The sequence below is a fragment of the Narcine bancroftii genome, chromosome 2 (genome assembly GCF_036971445.1).
Source record: "Narcine bancroftii isolate sNarBan1 chromosome 2, sNarBan1.hap1, whole genome shotgun sequence".
Lineage (NCBI taxonomy): Eukaryota > Metazoa > Chordata > Chondrichthyes > Torpediniformes > Narcinidae > Narcine > Narcine bancroftii.
This window is the reverse complement of record NC_091470.1, coordinates 111,218,543-111,239,184: the sequence shown is the minus strand read 5'-3', so window position 1 is coordinate 111,239,184 and position 20,642 is coordinate 111,218,543. Positions and strand designations below refer to the sequence as shown.

General features: G+C 45.7%; 1 protein-coding gene across 1 annotated transcript in view; it reads right to left on the bottom strand.

The window, feature by feature from the left end:
• Positions 1–20,642, bottom strand: part of LOC138754147 (netrin receptor UNC5D-like) — a 483,772-nt gene that overhangs the window by 44,518 nt on the left and 418,612 nt on the right. The window contains exon 12 of the mRNA XM_069918008.1: positions 5,512–5,680. Within this exon, the coding sequence (XP_069774109.1) occupies positions 5,512–5,680 (169 nt within the window). The remainder of the gene's footprint in view (positions 1–5,511; positions 5,681–20,642) is intronic.

The following is a 20,642-nucleotide window of genomic DNA, read 5'->3' as shown; positions in this document are numbered from 1 at the left end:
ACTAGAACCTCCCAGTGGCCAATTATTTCAATTCTGCGCCCCACTCCCGCGCCAACATGTCTGTTCATGGCCTCATGCACTGCCACACCAAGGCCATTAATAAATTGGGGAGCAATAACTAATATTCTGTCTGGGCCCTCTCCAATCGGATGGCATTAACATCAACTCCGGTTTCTGTTGGACACTTCCTATTCTCCCCTCTCCCTCTCTCTCCTTTCCTCCAGCTCTCCACCCCCTTCCCTCTCCATTCACAGAGCCATCCCCCTCCCCCTGTTTGCTGGTGTGCCCTCCCTCTCTCATCCATCTGTTGCCTCCAGCCTGTGGAACTGTGCTCCTCCCACTGCCCCTCCCCTCAACCATTTTGTTCGTGCGCCTGTCTACAATGGAGGCATGGTCACCATAGTGGTTGTGCAAAACCATCGACCGGGGTTCGAATCTGGTGCTGTCTGTAAGGAGTTTGTACGTTCTCCCCGTGTCTGCGTGGGTTTCCTCCAGGTGCTCCGGTTTGCTCCCTCCCTTCAAAACGTTTGAGTATTGTAGGTCAATTGGGTGGCATGGGCTCGTGGGCCGAAATGGCCTGTTAATGTGCTGTATGTCTATATTTAAATTTTTTAAAAATGAAAACATTTTGCTCATGCTTTGATTTATGGCTCAAGACCAAAAAGTTGGTTCTATATCTTTTCTTTGCGATTGACCTGCCGAGTTTCCCCTGCATTGTTTTTTTACTTCAATTGAAGGTTTGTAAATGGAAACTTCACTACAACCTTCACAAGGGCAGTAAGGAATGGACCATAAATGCTGCTCTTGCCAGAAATACACAGATCTCAAAAAATAAGTAAGGAAATAGATCCATATATAGACAGATACATAAATAGATTGATAGGCTGGCAAATAAATCAGCAGGTAAGTATCCTACACAATGTCTTTTTAAGAGAATTTCCATTTTGGATCTTGCAAGAGACTTGTTCAAATAAAACATGTGTCCTTCTGTTCCATTGCCCTAAGTCTAAAGATAACAGATTGCTTATGTCTACACCATTTGTTCAGTCCTTATGGTGGTCACATTAGTCTATTAATCTTCTTCTCACAAAGAATATGAGTTTAAGACTACTTCAGGTTAACCCCTTCTATGAAGTACCGCATTGCTTACAAAACAGGCCTGACCCAATGTTCCCTCTCCACCTTCCGTCCTTCCATGTGACTCCCTCGTCCCCTCCTCCCTTCCCACTAGTTGCCTCCTTGGCACCTACCCCTGTGACCGCAGGAGATGCTCCACTTGCGCCCACACCTCTCCCCTCACCACCATTCAGGGCCCCAAACAATCCTTCCAAGTGAAGCAACACTTGTGAATCTGCGGGGGTCGTCTACTGCATCTGGTACTCCCGTTGTGGTCTCCTCTATATTGGAGAATCTGGACGCAAACTGGGAGATCACTTCGTTGAGCTCCTTTGCTCTGTCCGACGCAATAGTGAGGATCTCCCAGTGGTCACCCATTTCAATTCCCCGTTCCTTGCCAACATGTCTAAACATGGTCTCATGCACTGCCAGACTGAGACCACCTGCAAATTGGAGGAACAACACTTCATCTTCCATCTGGGCACCCTCCACACAGATGGCAATAACATTGACTTCTCCGGTTTCTGTTAAACCCCCCCCTTCATCTTCTAACCCCATCTGCTTTCCTCTCGCTCTGTCTCTCTCTCTTCCCTTTCCCTCTGTCTCCTTTCACAGAGCCAAAATCAATTTTCACCTTTCCTCTGATCCAATTAACACCTTTCTTTCCCCAGTCTTTATACAAAGATCTGCCTGACTTTTGCTTCTATCTTGAAGAAGGGATCAGGCCCAAAAAGTCAGTAATACATCTTTTTCTCCTGTGGACACTGCGAGACCTGCTGACTTCCTCCAGCATCACAATGAACAACAGAGCTGGCTTGAGGGGTCAAGTGACCTGATCCTGCTTCTTATGTTCTGAAAATCAGGCACTGCACAAACTCTGAACAGGTAGTACTGTAGGTCAGGATCGAACCCACCTTGATGGAGCTACAAGGGCGGCACGTTTAGTATAGTGGTTAGCGCAACGCTCTTACAGCACCAGTGACCGGGTCTGGGGCTTGAATCCCGCGCCATCAGTAAGGAATTTGTACGTTCTCCCAGTGTCTGCGTGTGTTTCCTCTCACCCTCCAAAAATGCATTGGGGCCTAGGTCAATTGGGTGTCATTGGGCAGCACAGGATGGTGGGCTGAAAGAGCCCGTCACCGTACTGCATGGGTAAATTTAAAAAAAAATTAAAATTCAACCGTTCCGTAAATGGTTATATGGTTATATGGTTGAAGGAAATTTGGCAGCTCCTCCCGAAACTCAAGATCATCTGGCTTCCCACTGTTAATAGCAGGCTGTTGCAACAAGCATATGAGCTTCCATTACCCTTGCAAATCTATCATAAGAAAAACACGGCAGAAGGATGTTTCCTAAATGTAATCTTTACAAGTTAATAAAGAACTAATCTGCACCGAATCTGAATTTGATGAGCTGATGAGATGGTAGGTGTCAACATCATATAAACCTAGTCAATGAGCTGTTGCGCTGCACATTGAGAAAGATCTATTGTTCGGTCTCTGCCCTGACAGCTCATAAATACAGCCTCCACACATCATGCCTCTCTTCCACTTGGTCATCATTCCAGTGTTTTGCAATGAAGTTAAAGGTTACGGTTTTGAAATGAGCAGATAGAGTTGAGGCAAATCAAACGGGAACAGCGGGAAATTTAAGATAAGAACAGAAAATGCTGGAACCACTTAAGTCTGTTGGAAAGAAAAACAGTGAATGGTTCAGGAAGAAGGCTTTCTCCCTCTGTGGAAGCTGCCCGGTCTCATGAGAGTTTCCAACATAGAACATTACAGCACAGTACAGGCCCTTCGGCCCAGAATGTTTAAATGTACTCAATCTCATCCTCTATTTTTCTTGCAACCATGTGCCTGTCTAAGTCTTTTAAATATCCCTTTTGCACCAGCCTCCACCACTACACATGGGAATGCATTCCATGCACCTACCAATCTGTGTGAAAAACTTCCCCCTGACACCTTACTGAAACTTTCCTCCCTTCACCATATGCAGGTTTTCTAGTATTTTCTACTGTCATGTTGAGAAAAAGGTGCTGGTTGTCCAGCATCTCATAATCTTGCGGACCTCCGTTAAGTCACCTCTCATCCTTCTTTACTCTGAAGAAAAAAGCCCTGGTTCTGTTAACCTTGCCCTTTTATGACAGGTTCTGCAAACCAAGCAACATTCTGGTGAATCTCCTCTGCCCCCTCTCTACAGCTTCCACATCCTTCCTGTGATGAGGCGACTAGAACTGAAATCAATGTTCCAAATCACAATGTATATAACAATAAACATTCTCATTAGTCGGAAAACATCAGTTGTATTCAAAGTCTATAAAACAACTAAACTTGAGAAACCATCTTTTCAAATGCAATTCAAAATGGGTCTCCAATTTGTCCCACTACACTTAGTTTTGCATTATTGAACAAGTTTTTTCTTCACAATTTCAATACAATTTCCCTCTGAAGGTCACTGAGAAATCTAATTTTCCAATACTTTCAGGTAGCCCTTTCTAGATTATGGCCTCCTTGGCATCGACTCCCCTTCAGAGCTTTTGCCACATCCCGCCTCACGCTCTTTAGATCTTATTTCACTTCCAGCGACTGTATTTTTTGTAAAAAAAAACTTTCATTCATGTTTCAGGTTGAAGGGTTTCTAACCCAGCTTATTGCATCCAAAATTATCAGCTTTTAGGTGGAGTTAAGGTACATTTTATAACTAGGGAAGGATTTGGGTCATTACGAGAAGGATGTTGATGAAGGGCCTCGGGTGCTGACAGCGTGGGGGTTCGGAGCTGGGGGGGGGGGTTAAGGATGCATGTCTTGGCAGCCCATTGGAAGGTGGTAGGATCCACGGACAATCAATGTCTCTGAAAGGACGCTCTTTTCCTTGTTTTGATGGTGGTCATGGACTAGCGGCATCTTTTATTGCGTCATCAACAAGGGCCAACAAAGGAACAAGATTCTTGTTTATTTCATGCCCATGACAGAGATGGAATCTTGAATCTTAACCCTGAGTGGGTATCTCATAGGCCAGAGACTTGGGTTCAATGTGGACTCTGCCCATGGGGAGTTTGCACGCTCTCCCCGTGACTGCCTGAGTTTACTTCGGCTGCTCCAGTTTTCACCTACATCATAGACATGCTGGTCGGAATGTTAATTCCCCTGTAAACTGGTCCTGGTGCATGATAGAATCTGGGGCGAGTGCATGGAGAAAAGAGTTAAAAATAGGATCAGTGCATATCAGCCATTTGCAATCTTTTTTATTGCCTATGGTCCCCCTCAGAACTCTGCCTCAAGTTTATGGCCCCCTTCCCTGTGAAGCAGTCAAGTTTGGATGGTTTCATCCATACTTCTCTTCAAACAACCAAATAAAAACATATTTTTGTTATTATTTCACTCTTTGCCCCCGCCCCCACCCTTAATGTGCTGTGGACCTCAGCAGATGATCGTGGCCTTCAGAAGGACCCGGAATGGCCACCCTCCACCACACATCAATAACTCTGCAGTGGAGAGAGTAGAGAGCAACAAGTTCCTTGGAGTCCACCTAACGAGTGCAATAGCGACTGCACTTCCTGAGAAAACGGAAGCGGGCAAGGCTACCGGCCACCATCCTATCAACCTTGTGCAGGAGCTCCATCAAGAGGGTCCTGACCAACTGCTTCACAGTGTGGTCCAGTTACTGCAGAGGAATGGATCGGAGATCAATCCACATGACCATAAGAGTGGCAGAGAGGACCACTGGAGTCTCCCTGCCCTCCCATCAATGTGATCTATTGGGACCATGGTCTGAAGAGGGTGTGAAAAATCATTGAGGACCCCTTCCACAGCATCTTTCAGCTACTCCCATTTGGGAAAGAAATCCAGGAGTATCAGAACCAGACTGAGGAACAGCTTCTTCCCATGGGCAGTGAGAACGCTGAACGACCAAAGGAACTGCTCACACTTGCCATCCGAGGCTCTCATATTCACCAAACAATATTTATTTATTTGTATAGATGAAATACTTGTCCTCGTCTGTATTGTTTGTCTGTATGTGTGTTATGTCTGTGTGCTTTGCACCGAGGACTGGAGAACACTGTTTTGTTGCATTGTACTTGTGTAATTGGATGACAATAAACTTGAGGAGGGCCACATATGGCCCCCGTTGCGTAGATTAATGCAAAATCCAGCAAAGGCTCAGTGGGTTGCAGGGTTACTCCTGCTCCTATTTCTTATGTTCCTGATTTCTAACACTCCACCCTAGTGCCAGGCTGAATCAGGATAAATACCTTGGTGGCAAATGGCATTAGCTCAGGTAAGCAACTTGGCCAGCACAGACAATTTTGGCTGAAGGGCCTGATTCTGTGCCAGGTAACTGTACGACTCCCACAAGGCTATTGCACGGAATGCGTCCATTTCCAAAACTTACCTCCCATTTCCCTGCCGGGATCTGTCTCTTCAGCTTCATACTCCAGTGCTCTGGGCATACCATTGCACAGTGGGGGACCGTGAGAGCCACCGGATTGGACAAGGCTAAACCTGGGGGTCCACAGGTGACCTCCGGACTCAGAAGTATCTCAGCTCCTTCCGGTTGCAGACTGAAATAGAGGGAGAGAGGGACAACAGAATAATTAATGAATTATTTCTTCCAATGCTGTCAATCATCTGGAGAATGGAGGAAAATGCATAAGGTTAGGCTCGTAATAACTTTGCCAGCTATTATCAGTCTATTTCTTGAGTGTTTTTTTTTTCATTTGGTAAAACAATGGAGATAAAGACAGTCGGAGGAAGTGCTATGACTTGCCTTCTGGATGTGGGTGTTTTTGGTAACCCATCAGTTATTGCTCATCCCTCACTGCCCCGAGAAAGTGGTGCTCAGTCACCTTCCTGAATCTGTGATGGTGACATCAGCCATTCTCAACCTTTTTTTTGCACCACCCTGGCAATGCCTTCCAGGTACCAACAACTTTCTGCATGAGAGTCCTACTTCTGACATCTTCCAAAAGCTGTCCTCTGGTATTTTCTACGGTTGTGTTGGGAAAAATGGCCTGGCTGTCCATCCTATCTATGCCTCTCATCATCTTGCAGATCTCTGTTAATTCACCTTTCATCCTTCTTCGGTCCAAAGAGAAAAGCCCTAGGTTTGTTAATATTGATTGCTGTAACTGTGACCAATCTGAGACGTTACGCACCTTATGAAGCAAGGTTGCTTGCTGAATGCTCTATCTTTAGATACCAACGTTGCCTTGGGATAGTGAAACGTTTGATAGACCACTGCAACTTGATCCTGAAGCTATCAGGCACAACTCTCCTCCTTTGAATTTAAATTTTAAAATTTTAAATTGCCTTTTAATTTTTCTCTCCTATTTACTATTTTTATTGGTTTTTGAGAAAATAATAATATTAAATACACAATATAAAGTTCAGGTAAAAGTACATTAAAATGACAGATAGTAAACAATTGTAAAAAGAGACCACGCTGTCGATAAAAAATGAAAAAAGAGATAAGAGAAAAAACCTCTAATGTAATTTCTAACCCCAGTCTATTATCTGAGTGATTACAATCAAAGCCAGATGTCAACGACTAATTTCAATACTAACAGTTCAAAAAATGAAGAAAAAGAGGAAAATATTTTTAATAGAGCAAAATAATTGAGCGATAAATTTTGAAAATAATTGACAAAAGAACCCCAAAGAGAAAAAAAAATAATACTTGTAGTTGTTGAGCACCCAGTTTTCTTCAGAGAGGGATGCCATCAAATCCAATAACCATTGTGTCTATGTGGGAGGGACAACATCTTTCCACCGAAGCACAATGGGCCTCCTAGCGACCATGTGGGATGGCGATGGAGTCAAAATTAAGTCCACTGGTCCACTCGTTCCAAAAATGGCTATAAAAGGGTGTTCGGAGAGAGATTTATAAATGCGACCAATCTAGTCTTATGTGCCTTATGAAGCAAGATTGACCAAGCTAAGGGTTGTCCCTTTGGAATGACGAAGGATGAGAGGATATGAAATAGAGGTTTTGAAGATTATAAGAGGCTTAGATAGGGTGGACAACCAACATCTTCTCCCCAGGGTAGCAGCAGCAAACAGCAGAGAGGATATCTATTTAAAGTGAGTGGAGGAAAGATTGGGGAGAGGTCAGAGTTAAATCTTTTGCATGGGGAATGGTGAGTATTATACTGGTGGAGGCCAGTACAATAGGGACTTTCAAGATGCAAGAAAAGTAGAGGGTTATGGGTGTGAAGGAGGGAAGGGTTAGATTGTTGTGGAGTAGGTTTACATGGGTCAACACAACATTGTTGGCTGAAGGGCCTGTTCTGTGCTGTCCTCCCATTGGGAAAGAGTTACGGGAGTATCAGAGCCAACATCACAAGGCTGGGTGGAGTAAAACATGAAAGTCTGCAGACAACGTGCTTGAGGTAAAAACACAATGCTTAAGGCCAAAATGTTGGTTATGTATCTGTATCTTTGCTATATAAAGTACACTGTTTGACCTGCTGAATTTCTCCAGCACCACCAGGCTGAGGAACAGCTTCTTCCCACAGGCAGTGAGAATGCTGAACGACCAAAGGAACTGCTCACACTGACCATCCGAGGCTCTCATTCACAAATCAATACATTGATTTATCTGAATATATATCCTGCACGTGTATTGTTTGTCTGTATGTGTGTTTTGTCTGGTTATGTGTCTGCATGTGTTGCACTGAGGACCGGAGAATGCTGTTTCGTCAGGTTGGACTTGTGCAAGCGGATGATAATAAACTTGAGTTAACTAATGTTCCGCCATCAGATTTCTGAATGGACAATGAGTCGCAGACACTACCTCGGTTTGTCTTTTTCTTTACCTTGAACTATTTTTATTTATTTTGAAATCCGGTACATATAAATGTAGCTGCTACAAATCAATGAATTTCATGACATGTTCATGACAATAAATTCTGACTCTATGTTCTCTTGGACCTGTATTCCATGAGAGAAGGAAGCAGAAGTTGGCTATTCAGCCTCCACTGTTTCTCCTGCCAAAAGGACAATGGGTCAATCTGTACCTCAGCCCCAATTCCCTGCACAAATCCTATGTCCCTTGATCACTGCCATACCTGGTCACTGAACATTCCCTTCTGGTGAATGTAGCATTATATCTGGTGACAACCAGACTCCCTCTGGGATTTAGAAAAGTTCACTTCAACACACAGACGTTAAGAGGTTTTGAAAAAGAGCCGTGGATTATAAATGAGGCTGTCTGCCAGTTTAAAGGATGTGGGAGCTCAGAGGAATTGTCACTGCAGTGTGTTCCCAACATCAATTAAATATTTTGGTTCTGTGATCCAGAAGTACGTGGGCAGCTGAGCACCAGTGTTCATGGTGTTCTGATGAAGATGCTTGTGTCTAGTATCAAGGTCATTACACGGAAACCCAGATCGTGTCAGCCGTGGCTCAATGAGTAGCACTCTGGGAGGTTGAGAGTCAACAGGCTAGGAAGAAACCTGATCCGAGTAACACTGCATGCTTGGATTGGGCAATGTGAAGGTCGCCAACTCTTAAAAAGGTTTTATGCTCAAATAAACCATGAGCCAGCTGTTAGTTTGCGATTTATTGCCCTTGTTTGAAGGATGGTTGAGCTCATTGCAATGAAGTCTGCCCCAACTTGGTAAATGGCTCACGTTTGTCTGTTGTTGATGCTCCAGACTTGAATTTTTAAAGTGCCTTTCAGAATCAGTGTCTCAAGGATTGATGCAAAACTCTTAAAGTGCACCATTCCTGCAATGGAGGGAACAAGGCAGCTAAAACCCTGAAGCTGGAGAAACTCAGCAGGTCAAACAGAGTATGCAGCAAAGATAAAGATACACAACCAAGGTTTCAGGTCTGAGCCCTTCAAGGTATGAGCATAATGTGGGCAGGTGGCCAAACAAAATTGTGGGGAGGGGTGTGAGGGGCACAGTCCCACAGGGAATAGGTGGATGAGGGAGGGAGGGCACAGCAGCAAATAGGAGGAGGGGGAATGGCTCTGTGAATGGAGAGGGAAGGGGGTGGAGAGCTGGGGGAAAGAAGGAATGGTGGGAGAACAGGGAGTGGGCTAGCAGAGAAGTCAACATTAATGCCATTCAGTTGGGGAGGGCCCAGACAGAAAATTAGGCGCTGCTCCCCCCAATTTACAGGTGGAGTCCGTTTGGCAGTTCATGAGGCCAACAAGAGTGAGGTAGAGGGGCGCAGAATTGAAATGGTTGGCCACTGGGAGATCCCTGTCACTGTCCATATTGAGAAATTATGTGGTAACTCTACAAATCTCGGGTGAGGCCACACTTAGATTTCTGATCACCTCATTATAGGAAGGATGGGGAAACTATGGAAGAAGGGGCAGAGGAGATTTACCAGAAATTTGCCTGGATTAGAAAGTAAGTCTTATGAGGCAAGGTTAGCAGAGTGAAGAAGGATGAGAGGAGACTTAATAGAGGTCTACAAGATCCTGAGAGGCATAGATAGGGTGGCACCCACGGCCTTTTTCCCAGGGCAAGAATAGCAAACACCAGAGGATATTTCTACAAAGTGAAGGGAGGGAAATTTAGGGGAGACATCAGGGGTAAGTTTTATTTTACAGAGAGGGTGGGTGCCTGGAATGCATTGCCAGGGTTGGTGATGGAGGCTGGAATATTAGGGGTATTTAAGAGACTCTTTGACAGGAACATGGATCGAGGAAAAGTGGAGGGTTGCGGGGTAGGGAGGATTTAATACTTTTCCTTGAAGGAGCATATGGGTCAGCACAACATTGAGGGCCGAAGGGACTGAATGTTCTATGTTCTATGACGCAGACAGAGCGAAGGTGCTCAGTGAAGCGGTCCCAGTCTGCGTCTCTCCAATGTAGAGGTCTCAATGGGCAGAGTGGAAGTAGAAGATGACCCTTGGAGATAAGGCAACTAATTTAAATGCAGTAAGATCCAAGAAGCAACTGTATCCTAATAGCCCTTTTATTCATTTCAGTGATGTCAGTCAGGGCACCGTGATGCAGCAGTTTAGTGTTGTTCCCTCACAGAAGCAGAGACCCAGCTTTGACCCTGACCTCGTATGTCATCTGAGTCTCAATGTGGACAAGACAAAGGAGATGAGCGTGGATTTCAGGAGGACCAGGAATGACCAACCTCCATTGCACATCAACAACTTTGTAGTAGAGAGTGGAGAGCACCAATTCCTTGGACTATTGACCTAACGCAGACACTCAACATCTCCTTGCTCGTTAGGAAGTCACAACAGTGACTGCACTTCCTGAGAAGACTGAAGTGGTGGGAAAGTTTAGGGGAGATTGAGTACAGGTGCAATAGAACTTGACTTGATCTCTGTGGGTCCATATTCTTTGCAGTTTGGATGAGTGAGTTTCTCCAGTACTTTTGAGTATTGCACTTGTGGTAAATGACTCTATGCATATATTTATCTGTCTGGGCACCCCCAATAGCTGACTGTACCTGTGGCTTCTATCTGTTTTGTTCATCTTCTGCTTCAATCCTTGGGACATTGGCGCAGCCAATAAGCTGGAAGGGGGTGAAGAAAGCACTCACATGGATATTATCGGCACTGGACGGCTTGAGTTATAGGGAGAGGCTGGACAGGCTGGGTCTGGATTTTAGCTGAGAGGGCCTTTATACAATCATGAGGAACTTAAATAAGGTAAATAGACTTTTGTCCATGGTAGGGAACTCTCAAACTGGAGGACCAATGTTTACAGAGTAAAGGACAAAAGTCTGCAGCCACCATGACTGAAGTAAAAACACGATGCTGGAGAAACTCAGCAGATCAAACCGCGTACTTTATGTAGCAAAGTCAAAGATACAGAAGCCACTCATCGGGCTTGAGCCCTTCATCAAGGTGTAAGCAAAAACAGGTTTAAGATGAGAAGGGAACTTTTGCTGATGGAGGCTCTTGCTCATTAGCCTGTGCTCTGTGTTATTATTGCATATAAATAAGAACTACATTTCCCAGCATGTAATGTGTACAGTTGGGCGGAAATGGGAAGTGGGGGGATCGCGGGCCTTGCTGCTGGAGGTCGGTTGAAGCAGCACAAGGAAAATAAAGTCGATTAAGTGTTCGTGGTGATACACCACTAGCCGACTGCAGGGGGCGACCTGTGTACCTGCAGGAAGAGAACTGCAGGACAAGACCACACCTGTCAATCAGCTGACCTGAATAGACCAGGCCCCAACTGGTCGGCTGCCAACCATCTGCCGGGACACAAGCCACATCCTGCACCTCGAGGTCAGTCACTCGGAGCTAGCTGCAGCTGGAATAAAGCCTGTTGATCAGTCTTTAGGTTTTGTTTCCGCTTTTCAGTACGGCAGAGCACCACAATGTTAAACCCATGTAAAGTCATTCTTCCTGCGGGAATAAGCATAACATGCTCCTCCCCTTTCCCTTCCTCTGTCCTTTCCTGTCCTTCCTCCCCCACCTTTCTATTCCAGTTTTTTGCTTATACCCAACGAAGGGTGCAGGCCCGAAACGTAGGCTGCCCTTTACTTCCTGTGGATGGTGCGTGACCTGCAGAGTTTCTCCAGCTTATTTCTGAATTGCATTCGATCTGGAGACTTTGTGGTTTAACTTCTCGGTAATTTCTGTTCTCGATGAATTGTTAGTGGCTACAAATAACCCACAGAAACTAATTGACCTAATTAAAAATTAGCACAAATTTCCATAAAAAATTAACTTTGCACTCTTACATTTTATTCCAATTGAGCTGTGAGCCCCAGACAGTGAAGGAGTACCTCACTGCTCTTTTGAACTTTGAAGACTTCATTGATTAAATTCTCTCAGGACATATAATGAAGCACTTATTTCTGATGATGTCTCAAATTCAAGGGTTTGGCCTGGAGCACGACCATCTGTCTACAAAGCCGAACACATCATACCATGCTCAATGCCTAGGAGATATCATTATTCACAGCTAGACAGAAGGATGTTCCTGCAATGCCAAGTGGACGAGTCTGCTCTGAATCAGAGATAAAAAGTGGAGCAAATGTATTCTCCTGGGGTGGCCCTGGCTCTGCTTCCCTCGAGCAGTGACATAAATGAATGGCAGCAGAGGAACATTCTATCTTTAGGTACCAACGTTGCCTTGGGACAGTGAAGCATTTGATCGGCCACTGCTACTTGATCCTGAAGCTATCAGGCATAATTCTCCTCCCTCGAGTTTAAATTTTAAAATTTTAAATTGCATTTTAATTAAAAAAAAGTCAAATGTAGACAAACACCACGGTAACGGGCCCTTCCGGCCCACGAGCCCGTGTAGCCCAATTATACCCATTGACCTACAGTCCCGGCACATTTTGAAGGGTGGGGGGAAACTGGAGCTCCCCCGGGGAAAAACCACACAGACATAGGGAGAACACGCAAACTCCTGTTGATGGTGGCGGATTTGAACTGGGTCACTGGTGCTGTAAAAGTGTCGCACTAACCTCTATGCTAACCATGTCGGCCCTTGCTTGTTGGGTTTGAGGTCAAATGCTTTGTAAAAATGCTTCAATCAATATAATATAAAGATATTTTCATTATTTTTCAATGCCCAACAATTTAGAGGCACAATGCATACACCATGAGTTAAGTACAGTTTACCCAATCCCAAATATAACCTGCCTCATTAAGGTCACACTGCACAGAAATAGGCCCTTTGGCCCACAACATTTATGCTGGTCATCAAGAACCAATCCATAGAAACCCTATTTACTGCCCTGGTAAATGCAAATGCTTATCCAATTGCTGCTTAAATGCTGTGAGGCCATTAAAGTTTTACTGGGGAATATTTCAAATTCTGATTTATTATCCGAGTACATAAATGACATCACATACAACCCTGAGATTCTTTTCCCTGTGGTTGAGGCAGAATTGATGTTGCATGAAGAAGATTTTAAATTTTGAATGAATGAATAAATGAGTTTATCATCAAATGCATTAGTACAATGTACAGATTAATTGACACATTCATTCAGGTGCCTTGCCATTCAGCGTGGGCAGTCATCCGTCACGATCTCTGACCCTCCGAATTGTAGTGGTTGCCTCCCTTGTTCTCCTTCGGCGAAGGTTCCCTCTTTGAGCTGAGACTGTAGTCGATGTTGAGTTCATGATTATACAGGGGAAAAATACTGGAGCGGTTTCCCGTGGCCTCCTTCAGTTGCAGTGTCCACACTGGACGGGTAACCCTGGCCACTGATCAGCAGATTCATCTGCCCAGCGTTTTTACTTTTACCATCATAAATTCCAATGTGTAGAATCTGCTTGTAAAAACCATCCACCATTTACAATCTGTGGCTTCACGTGACCCTGTTTGGGAGGCTAAACAGATTTTACACCTTGACAAAGGGTGACCTGTAGGCTATCGGACGGAAGGAGCGCCCTACACCTCCTTTTACTGAGCAGTTACACCAGCACTGACACCGGTCCATTGACACAGACCATCACAAATTAAGTATAATTAAGATGCCACAAAAAGCAAACAAATAATAAATATAAGAGGAAGATAAAAAGAAAAGAATAATTACTCACTGTTGGTTGGCTGATGGCGCTTAAAAAGTGCAGCAACAACAGATTTTTGGTGGTCTTTTGGTAGTAAGATAGTTTGGGTGATAATGGGGACGTTCAATATCCTGATAGCTGTTGGAAAGAAACTGTTCTTGAACCGAGAGGGGCTGAACTTGGTACCTTCTACCTGGAAGAAGAGAGAAGGGCAGGGCGATGGGAGTTTTTATGATGGTGACTGCTTTCTTGGGGCAGCGTCCCATGTCTGCCTTTTCAGTGGTGGAAGTAGTGATGGAGCTGGCTATGTCGGCCACTTTCTGCCACCTTCTGACTTCCTCGGCACTTGAGTGTCCAAACTGGGTCGCCATGCAACCAGTCTGCGCACTCTCCAACCGCACCCAATGACACTGAATCTCCTCCAACTCCTGACAAAGGAGAGGCATTGCTCTTGCTTTCTGGATGGTGGCCTCAATGCCAACAATGTGGCTGAGATCAGGAGCTGATAATAATGTATTCAAGACAGCAGGGTTTTGCTGAGTTTTTGTGGGGGTGGGGGGGGGGGTGGGGGTCACTATTTAACCAGGCACCTAACTGATTTGCAGCAGTCACTACAATATCCTGTGGAGAGTGCCTTAACTTTTCACCACATGCAGGAAGTAGAATGGCCTTCTTCCCCTCCCATCAAGATCGCATACAGTGAACCAGTCAGGAAGCTTGTAGCCATCCAGGAGTCAGAAAAACATCTTGGTTAATTGACACTCTCTTCATGACTAGCATTGTACATGACCAGAGTCAACCACTGCAAGTGTATCCCAAATTGGCTACCTGTGCCACCCTGCAGCACAGTGGTGTAGCTAGTCGAGTTGCTGCTTCACAGAGTTCATTCCCAATCCCTGATATGTTCTCCCGGTGACTGCTCAGATTTCCCCCAGTGCTCTTGTGCTCTCCCACATCCCCAAGATGTGTGGGATGGTCTATGAGTGGAAGAGTGGATGGGCATCTGGAGCAGATGTGTTACTGGGATTGAAACACGAAAGTCTGAAGACGCTGAGTAGTAAAACATGCAGAAATGCTGGAGGAACTCGGCCGGTGTCACAGCGTCCAGGGGAGGTGAAGCTATATTACTGACGTTTTGGGCCTGAGTCCTTCTTCCACAGAGATGCTGGAGGAACTAGGCTGGTCTCACAGCATCTAGAGGAGGTGAAGCTATATTACTGACATTTCAGGCCTGAGCCCTTCTCCAAGGTACAAGTAAGGTGTCAGAATAAGGACAGAAGACTGGCTGGGGGAAGAGTCCAGGCCAACAGTCAAAAGATGCTAATTGGATATGATAAGAGGAAAGGTGAAAATTGATGAAAGGAGACAGAGGGAAAAAGGTGGGGGGGGGGGGGGAGAGAGAGAGAGAGAGAGAGAGAGAGAGAGAGAGAGAGAGAGACAGACAGACAGACAGACAGACAGACAGACAGACAGACAGACGGAGCTGAGGGGGAAGGCGACAAGGGAATAAGATGAGGTTTAATGGAAACTGGAGAAGTTGATATTAATGCTATCTGGTGCCCAGACGGAAATTGAGGTGTTGTTCCTCCAATCTGCGGGTGGATCTGGCAGTGCATGAGATCATGGACAGACCTGTCAGCAAGGGAATGGGGTGGGGAATTGAAATCGGTGGCAACTGGGAGATCCCCGTTATTGTGGCGAACAGAGCCAAGGTGCTTAACAAAGTGATCTCCCAGTCTGTGCCCAGCTTTCCGATGTAGAGGAGACCACAACAGATGCATCGGATGCAGGAGACAACCCCTGCAGATTCACAGGCGAAAGGTTGCTTCACTTGGAAGCATTGTTTGGGGCCCCGAATGGTCCTGAGGAAGGAGGTGCGGGTGCAAATTGAACATCTCCTGCGGTCATGGGGTAGGTGGCAAGGCCATGATTGGATTGCTCCATGAGCCAGCATGGACTCAAAGGCCAAACAGCCTCCTTCTATTGCATAAGGAGAAAATGGTCGCTGTTCCTACTCATCGGTGAGATCTAAATCTTAGAACAGAACTAAGGGTACGCCAACACCTGTCACACTTTCCGTGGTTTAGCAAGGCACCTCACCTCCACCCTCACAAGGGCAGTGAGACATGGGCAAGTAACGCTGGGCTTGTTGATGCTCTAATAACATGTTCTGCTTATGCTGCTGCCATCAGGGAGGGGGGTACAGGTGTCACAGGGCTTCAAAATTCAAGATTCAATTTATCGTCATGTCATAAAAAGTCTCATATTACATGACATTGCCTTTTGCCTGCTGTAAGGCAGACAGATTCGCCGTCGGCAGAAATTGCCTGAAGCACTTCTTACAGTCAGAGAAAGAGAAGCAAAGGAGGGTCCCCCCACCCCCAGAGTCACCGCGTGTCCACGGATTTGCCTCCAGCGCTCCTGCAACCGCACAGAGTCCTTCCAAACCATTGGCCACGCGAGCTCCAGATCCGAACCTCTGACACAATCAGTAACCCTTCAGCACCCTGGTACCCCATCAGCCAGTCTCGAGCCTGTCTCCAGCACTCTGCACCCTGGTGCGAGTCCATTGACCGCAGTCTCCAGCAGCCCACGGCCTGCCCGGGTTCCTCTCCTCGAGTCACCAACAACCACTCGAGGAGAGGAACCCGCTTCCTGTCTGAAGTACCCGCCTCCTGTCTGGGTCCTTCAACCGCAGAACCCCTCACTGGTCCACTGCCATGGTCTCCATCGCATGGATCATCTCCTCTGCTTCTCCTTCCACATGGGGTGTTCTCCCCATTTTCTGGTGTTTTCCCCTGTGCCAGTCCTCTGCTTCCCCGGATCTGCATCCCCTCGTGGCTGCTGCCGATCATAGGCACCGCCATCTTGGGCCCAGACCCCGCAGTTGCGTGATTTTGAATAAAACCACTGCCAGCTCCTTTAACGGGCCGTTCAAAGCCTGTGCAGATCTGTTAGCAGTTGGACTGGGTGGTTGGGCCCTGCGGGAGCGCTGTCTCCAGTCCCCGCTCTCCGTGGGTCCGCACTAGTGGCGACGCTGCCGTTACAGAACCTCCGGTGGAGCTGCTGTTTCCAGTTTGTAATTGCACCACCAGGTTCAGGAAAAGTTGCTACTCCTCTTCAACAACAGTCTCATTCAGAGGCTCATTTAAGGACTCAGATGCGTTATCTATGACCTACATCTGGATTTGCACAGTCAGCTTGTTAACAGTTCCTGACGAGTTGAGTTCACAGTTACAGGTACAGAAATTACTAAGGCTGGTAGAAAGAGAATCTCAGGGATGTACGTGATGCCAGGTAAGAACTCTGACAATAAATGTGGACTTTGGAATAGATCCACATCCCGCAAATCCTCCATAATAACTGAGATTTATAGACTGTGAAACAATCAGAAGGAGATTGGGAGAGATCAGCATTAGCAAAATTAAAGGATGGAAAGAAAATAGAGGTTAAAAAGTGCTTATTGAAAAAAAAACCCAGAAAGATCCAAAGGACCATTTTCAATATCGGACAAAATTCACAATTTTATGGAATAAGACTCTGCATTTGTGTTGACTGGCGATGAATATTTGCATGCACTTAATTAGCACATTTCAGAAGTATATTTAAGAAGCATATTTAAGTTTTAAATGGTTAAATATTATTTTGTGGTGTGTATCATTCATCAATAAACGGCTTCATAAAAATGACAGTGAGATTGAGGAGACACGGTTTTTTACTGCAGCGGTGAAGTAGTTCAAATTATTCCAGTGGATGGCATATTCTATCTTCAGCTGAATATTTCACCCTATGTTGGCATGGAGAGCAGATATTCTGTAAATAGTTTGGTGAAGAAAAGTATTCCCAGCACCATCGTGGACATCAGTCTTCAGTCCATTGAGGAGATCTACAAGAGGTGGTGTCTTAAAAAAGCAGCCTCTATCCTCAAGACCCCCCCCACCCCACCCCACCCTACCACCCTGACTGCGCCCTCTTCCCCCTGCTACCACCCAGAAGGAGGTACAGGAGCCTGAAGACAAGCACAAGGACAGATTCTTCCCCTCCGCCGTCAGATTTCTGAATGGACAATGAACCACAGACACTACCTCACTTTCTTTTCTTTTTGCAGTAATTATTTTTTTTATTAAATGTAATTCATAGCAATGTTTGCACTGGATGTTGGAGCAAAAAAATGAATTTTGTAACATACCCATGACAATAAATTCTGATTCTGAAATACGATGCCAAATTAATCTCTTCCGTCTGCACATAATGGATATCCCTCTATTCCCTGCATATTCATGTATCTATCTCAAATCCTCTGAGAATTGCTATTATGTTATCTGCTTCCACCATAACTTCTGGCAATGGGTCCCAGACACCTATCACTCTCTTTATAAAAAACTTGTCTCACTCAAATTCTTTTAACTTTCTCCCTCTCACCTTAAATCTTGAGTATTTGATATTTTTACTCTTGGAAAAAAGATTCTGCCCATCTACTCCATGCAATTATTTGTGGCTAGGTTTGGAAACAGAAACTGAATAACAGTAAAAACCCCTGGTATCCCGGCATATTTGGGATTGGTAGATGCCGGATAAGTGAATTTTCCGATTGCTTGTTGCATGATTGGCGAACTATCGATTGGCGCACCAATTTTAAACATCCGTACTTTTTGCCTATTTATTTTCTGTGAATTGGTTGGTTGAATTCTGTAAATGGTGGATATACTCAGGATCTGTGGAGTTAAAAGGTCCCGAGGAATACAGGAGACTGGTTCTTAGGAACCAGGCATCAGAACCAGGATCTGAGACAGGGTTGAGGGCAAGAAGGGCTCCTGAAGAGTCTCGGGTGCTGGAGGCTTCCTGATCATATCAGAGGATTGGATCTGGAGGTCGGGTTGCCAATAGTTTTGAACAGGAATCTGAGTGGCTGCGGAAGCACTGGAGATGAATCCACAGATACTCAGGTCAAATGCAAGCAACTGGGAGCAGCTCAGGAAGAAAACTGGGTGGGTATGGATGAATTGGGCTGAAGGGCAAGTATCTGGACCGCTTTACTCTCATACTGACTCCTTAACATCAGAGGTTGACGATCCTTCATCAGGGTTGGGAAAATATAGAGAGGTTCTATGGCTTCGTTAAGATTCAAGATTCCCTTATTATTGCATAGTAAAACATATTACATTATGTTATGTAATAAAGGTGTAATATTACACGAGTGTCTGTGAATTTGCCTCCAGCGCTCCAGCAGGCTCCGCAGCCACACAGACTCCAGTCCAAACCATCGGCAATCCGAGCTTCAGATCCCAACCTCCAACTTGATCGGGAAGACTTCCACACCCTCGACACCCTCTCACATTTAGGTTCTGATACCTGGTGCCCATTCAGCCAGTCTCGGGCCAAGCTCCAGTAGTTTGCCCTCTGGCATGAATATATTGACCGCAATCGCCTGCAGCCCACGAGGGTTCCTTGCTTCGACTCACCAGGAGCCCTGCCACCTGCATGCGCTTCAGCCACTGAGCCCCTCACTGATCCGCTGCCATGATCCCTGCCCCATGGGTCGTCTCCTCCTTGTCAAACGGTGGGTATTCTCCCCATTTTCTGGTGTCCTGCACAAATTCTCTGCTTTCCTCGAGGCCGCTGTCGATCGCAGGTGCCGCCAACTTGGGCCCTGACCCCGCGGTCACAGGATTTTAGCTCCTTGAACAGGCCGTTTAAAGCCAGTACAGAGCTAATGCTAGTTGGACTGGGCGGTAGTACCCTGCGGGGGGTGGGTGGGGTGGGGTGGGGTGAAGCGCTGTGTCTCCTCTTCTCACGCTACGCCGTTACTGCAGCAGGCACCAGCACCCCCATTTCTTTTTAGTTCTGTTAGTTCAGATGTTGCAATATAGGCCCTGGGTCTTTTGGAGTCTTGGAGTTGTGTTATTGTTCGGGTGATAAAGAGAGGTCCAAGAGCCTGATAAGAGTTGAAAATAAAAACTGTGCTTGAGCGCAGAGGTGGTGGTCCTCTACGTGAGAATGTGGCAAAGCCATTGACACAGGAACTCAATTCTCTTCACCTCTGCTGCTCATGTGGGATATGGGCCCTACGCAGGCAGGTGGGACTAGTGTGGGTTGGTATAGGCAAGTTGGGCCAAAGGGCCTGATTGTTTCCACGCTGTATGACTCTATAGCCCCTTTTTCCACTGCCACCATGTCCCAGGAATTAACAGGGAATTAACCGGTTAAAGGGCCCAGTGGAAAAGGAAAACAATCAGCACGCCGGCGTAAAATCACGCTGGGGATTGATGGCGTCTATGCCCACTCATATCCCCGGCATAGGCCAACGCCGGTGTGATGATTAAACCAGTGGGAAAAGGACAACTTCCATCAATTCCAATCTATTTGAAGATAGACTCCGATCCCCAGGGATGAGTTGGGTTAAAGGTGGCCCAGTGGGAACAGCACAAACGGCTTCCTATCCCGGGACTCTGCAAGGCCAATTAACGGATGCCAGTGGAAAAAAAGGGCTTAGTTTCTGGTCAGTGATTGGAGCATCACATTTCCAAGATGTTTTGCTTTTCAGTTGTGAGATGTACATCCTCCCCCAGTTCTGGTGAAAAGGCTGGCAAACTGAAATTTTTATTTGATTTAGACATGCAACAGGCACATGTTGCCTCTGCTCCTCTCTCTCCGCAGACACTGCCTGCCCCGCTGAGTGAACTTTTCAGCATCTACTTCAGATTTCCCACTCTTGCGATTTTTGTTCACCATTTACCGTTGAATTCACTGTCATGTCTACACCAACTCTCAAAATTCAACATTCTCCACCAAGGCAAATAAAAAAAAAACCCACACATATAAGACTCCAGTTCATTGAATTCAATTTCTCTCTCACTAGTACATGTTTAATGTACTTCATTTAATCTTGTCATGTCCTGCATGTATGTTTTCTCTCTCTCTCTCTCTCTCTCTCTTGTTCAGTAGAATTCTGCACCAGAAGTTTAATTTTGCATTAACCTGACTGAAGTCTGGATTAAAATTCACTGCAAAAGTTTTATCAAGGCTAGGACACAGATAATGTCAGCACAATTGAAGTTTAAGAAT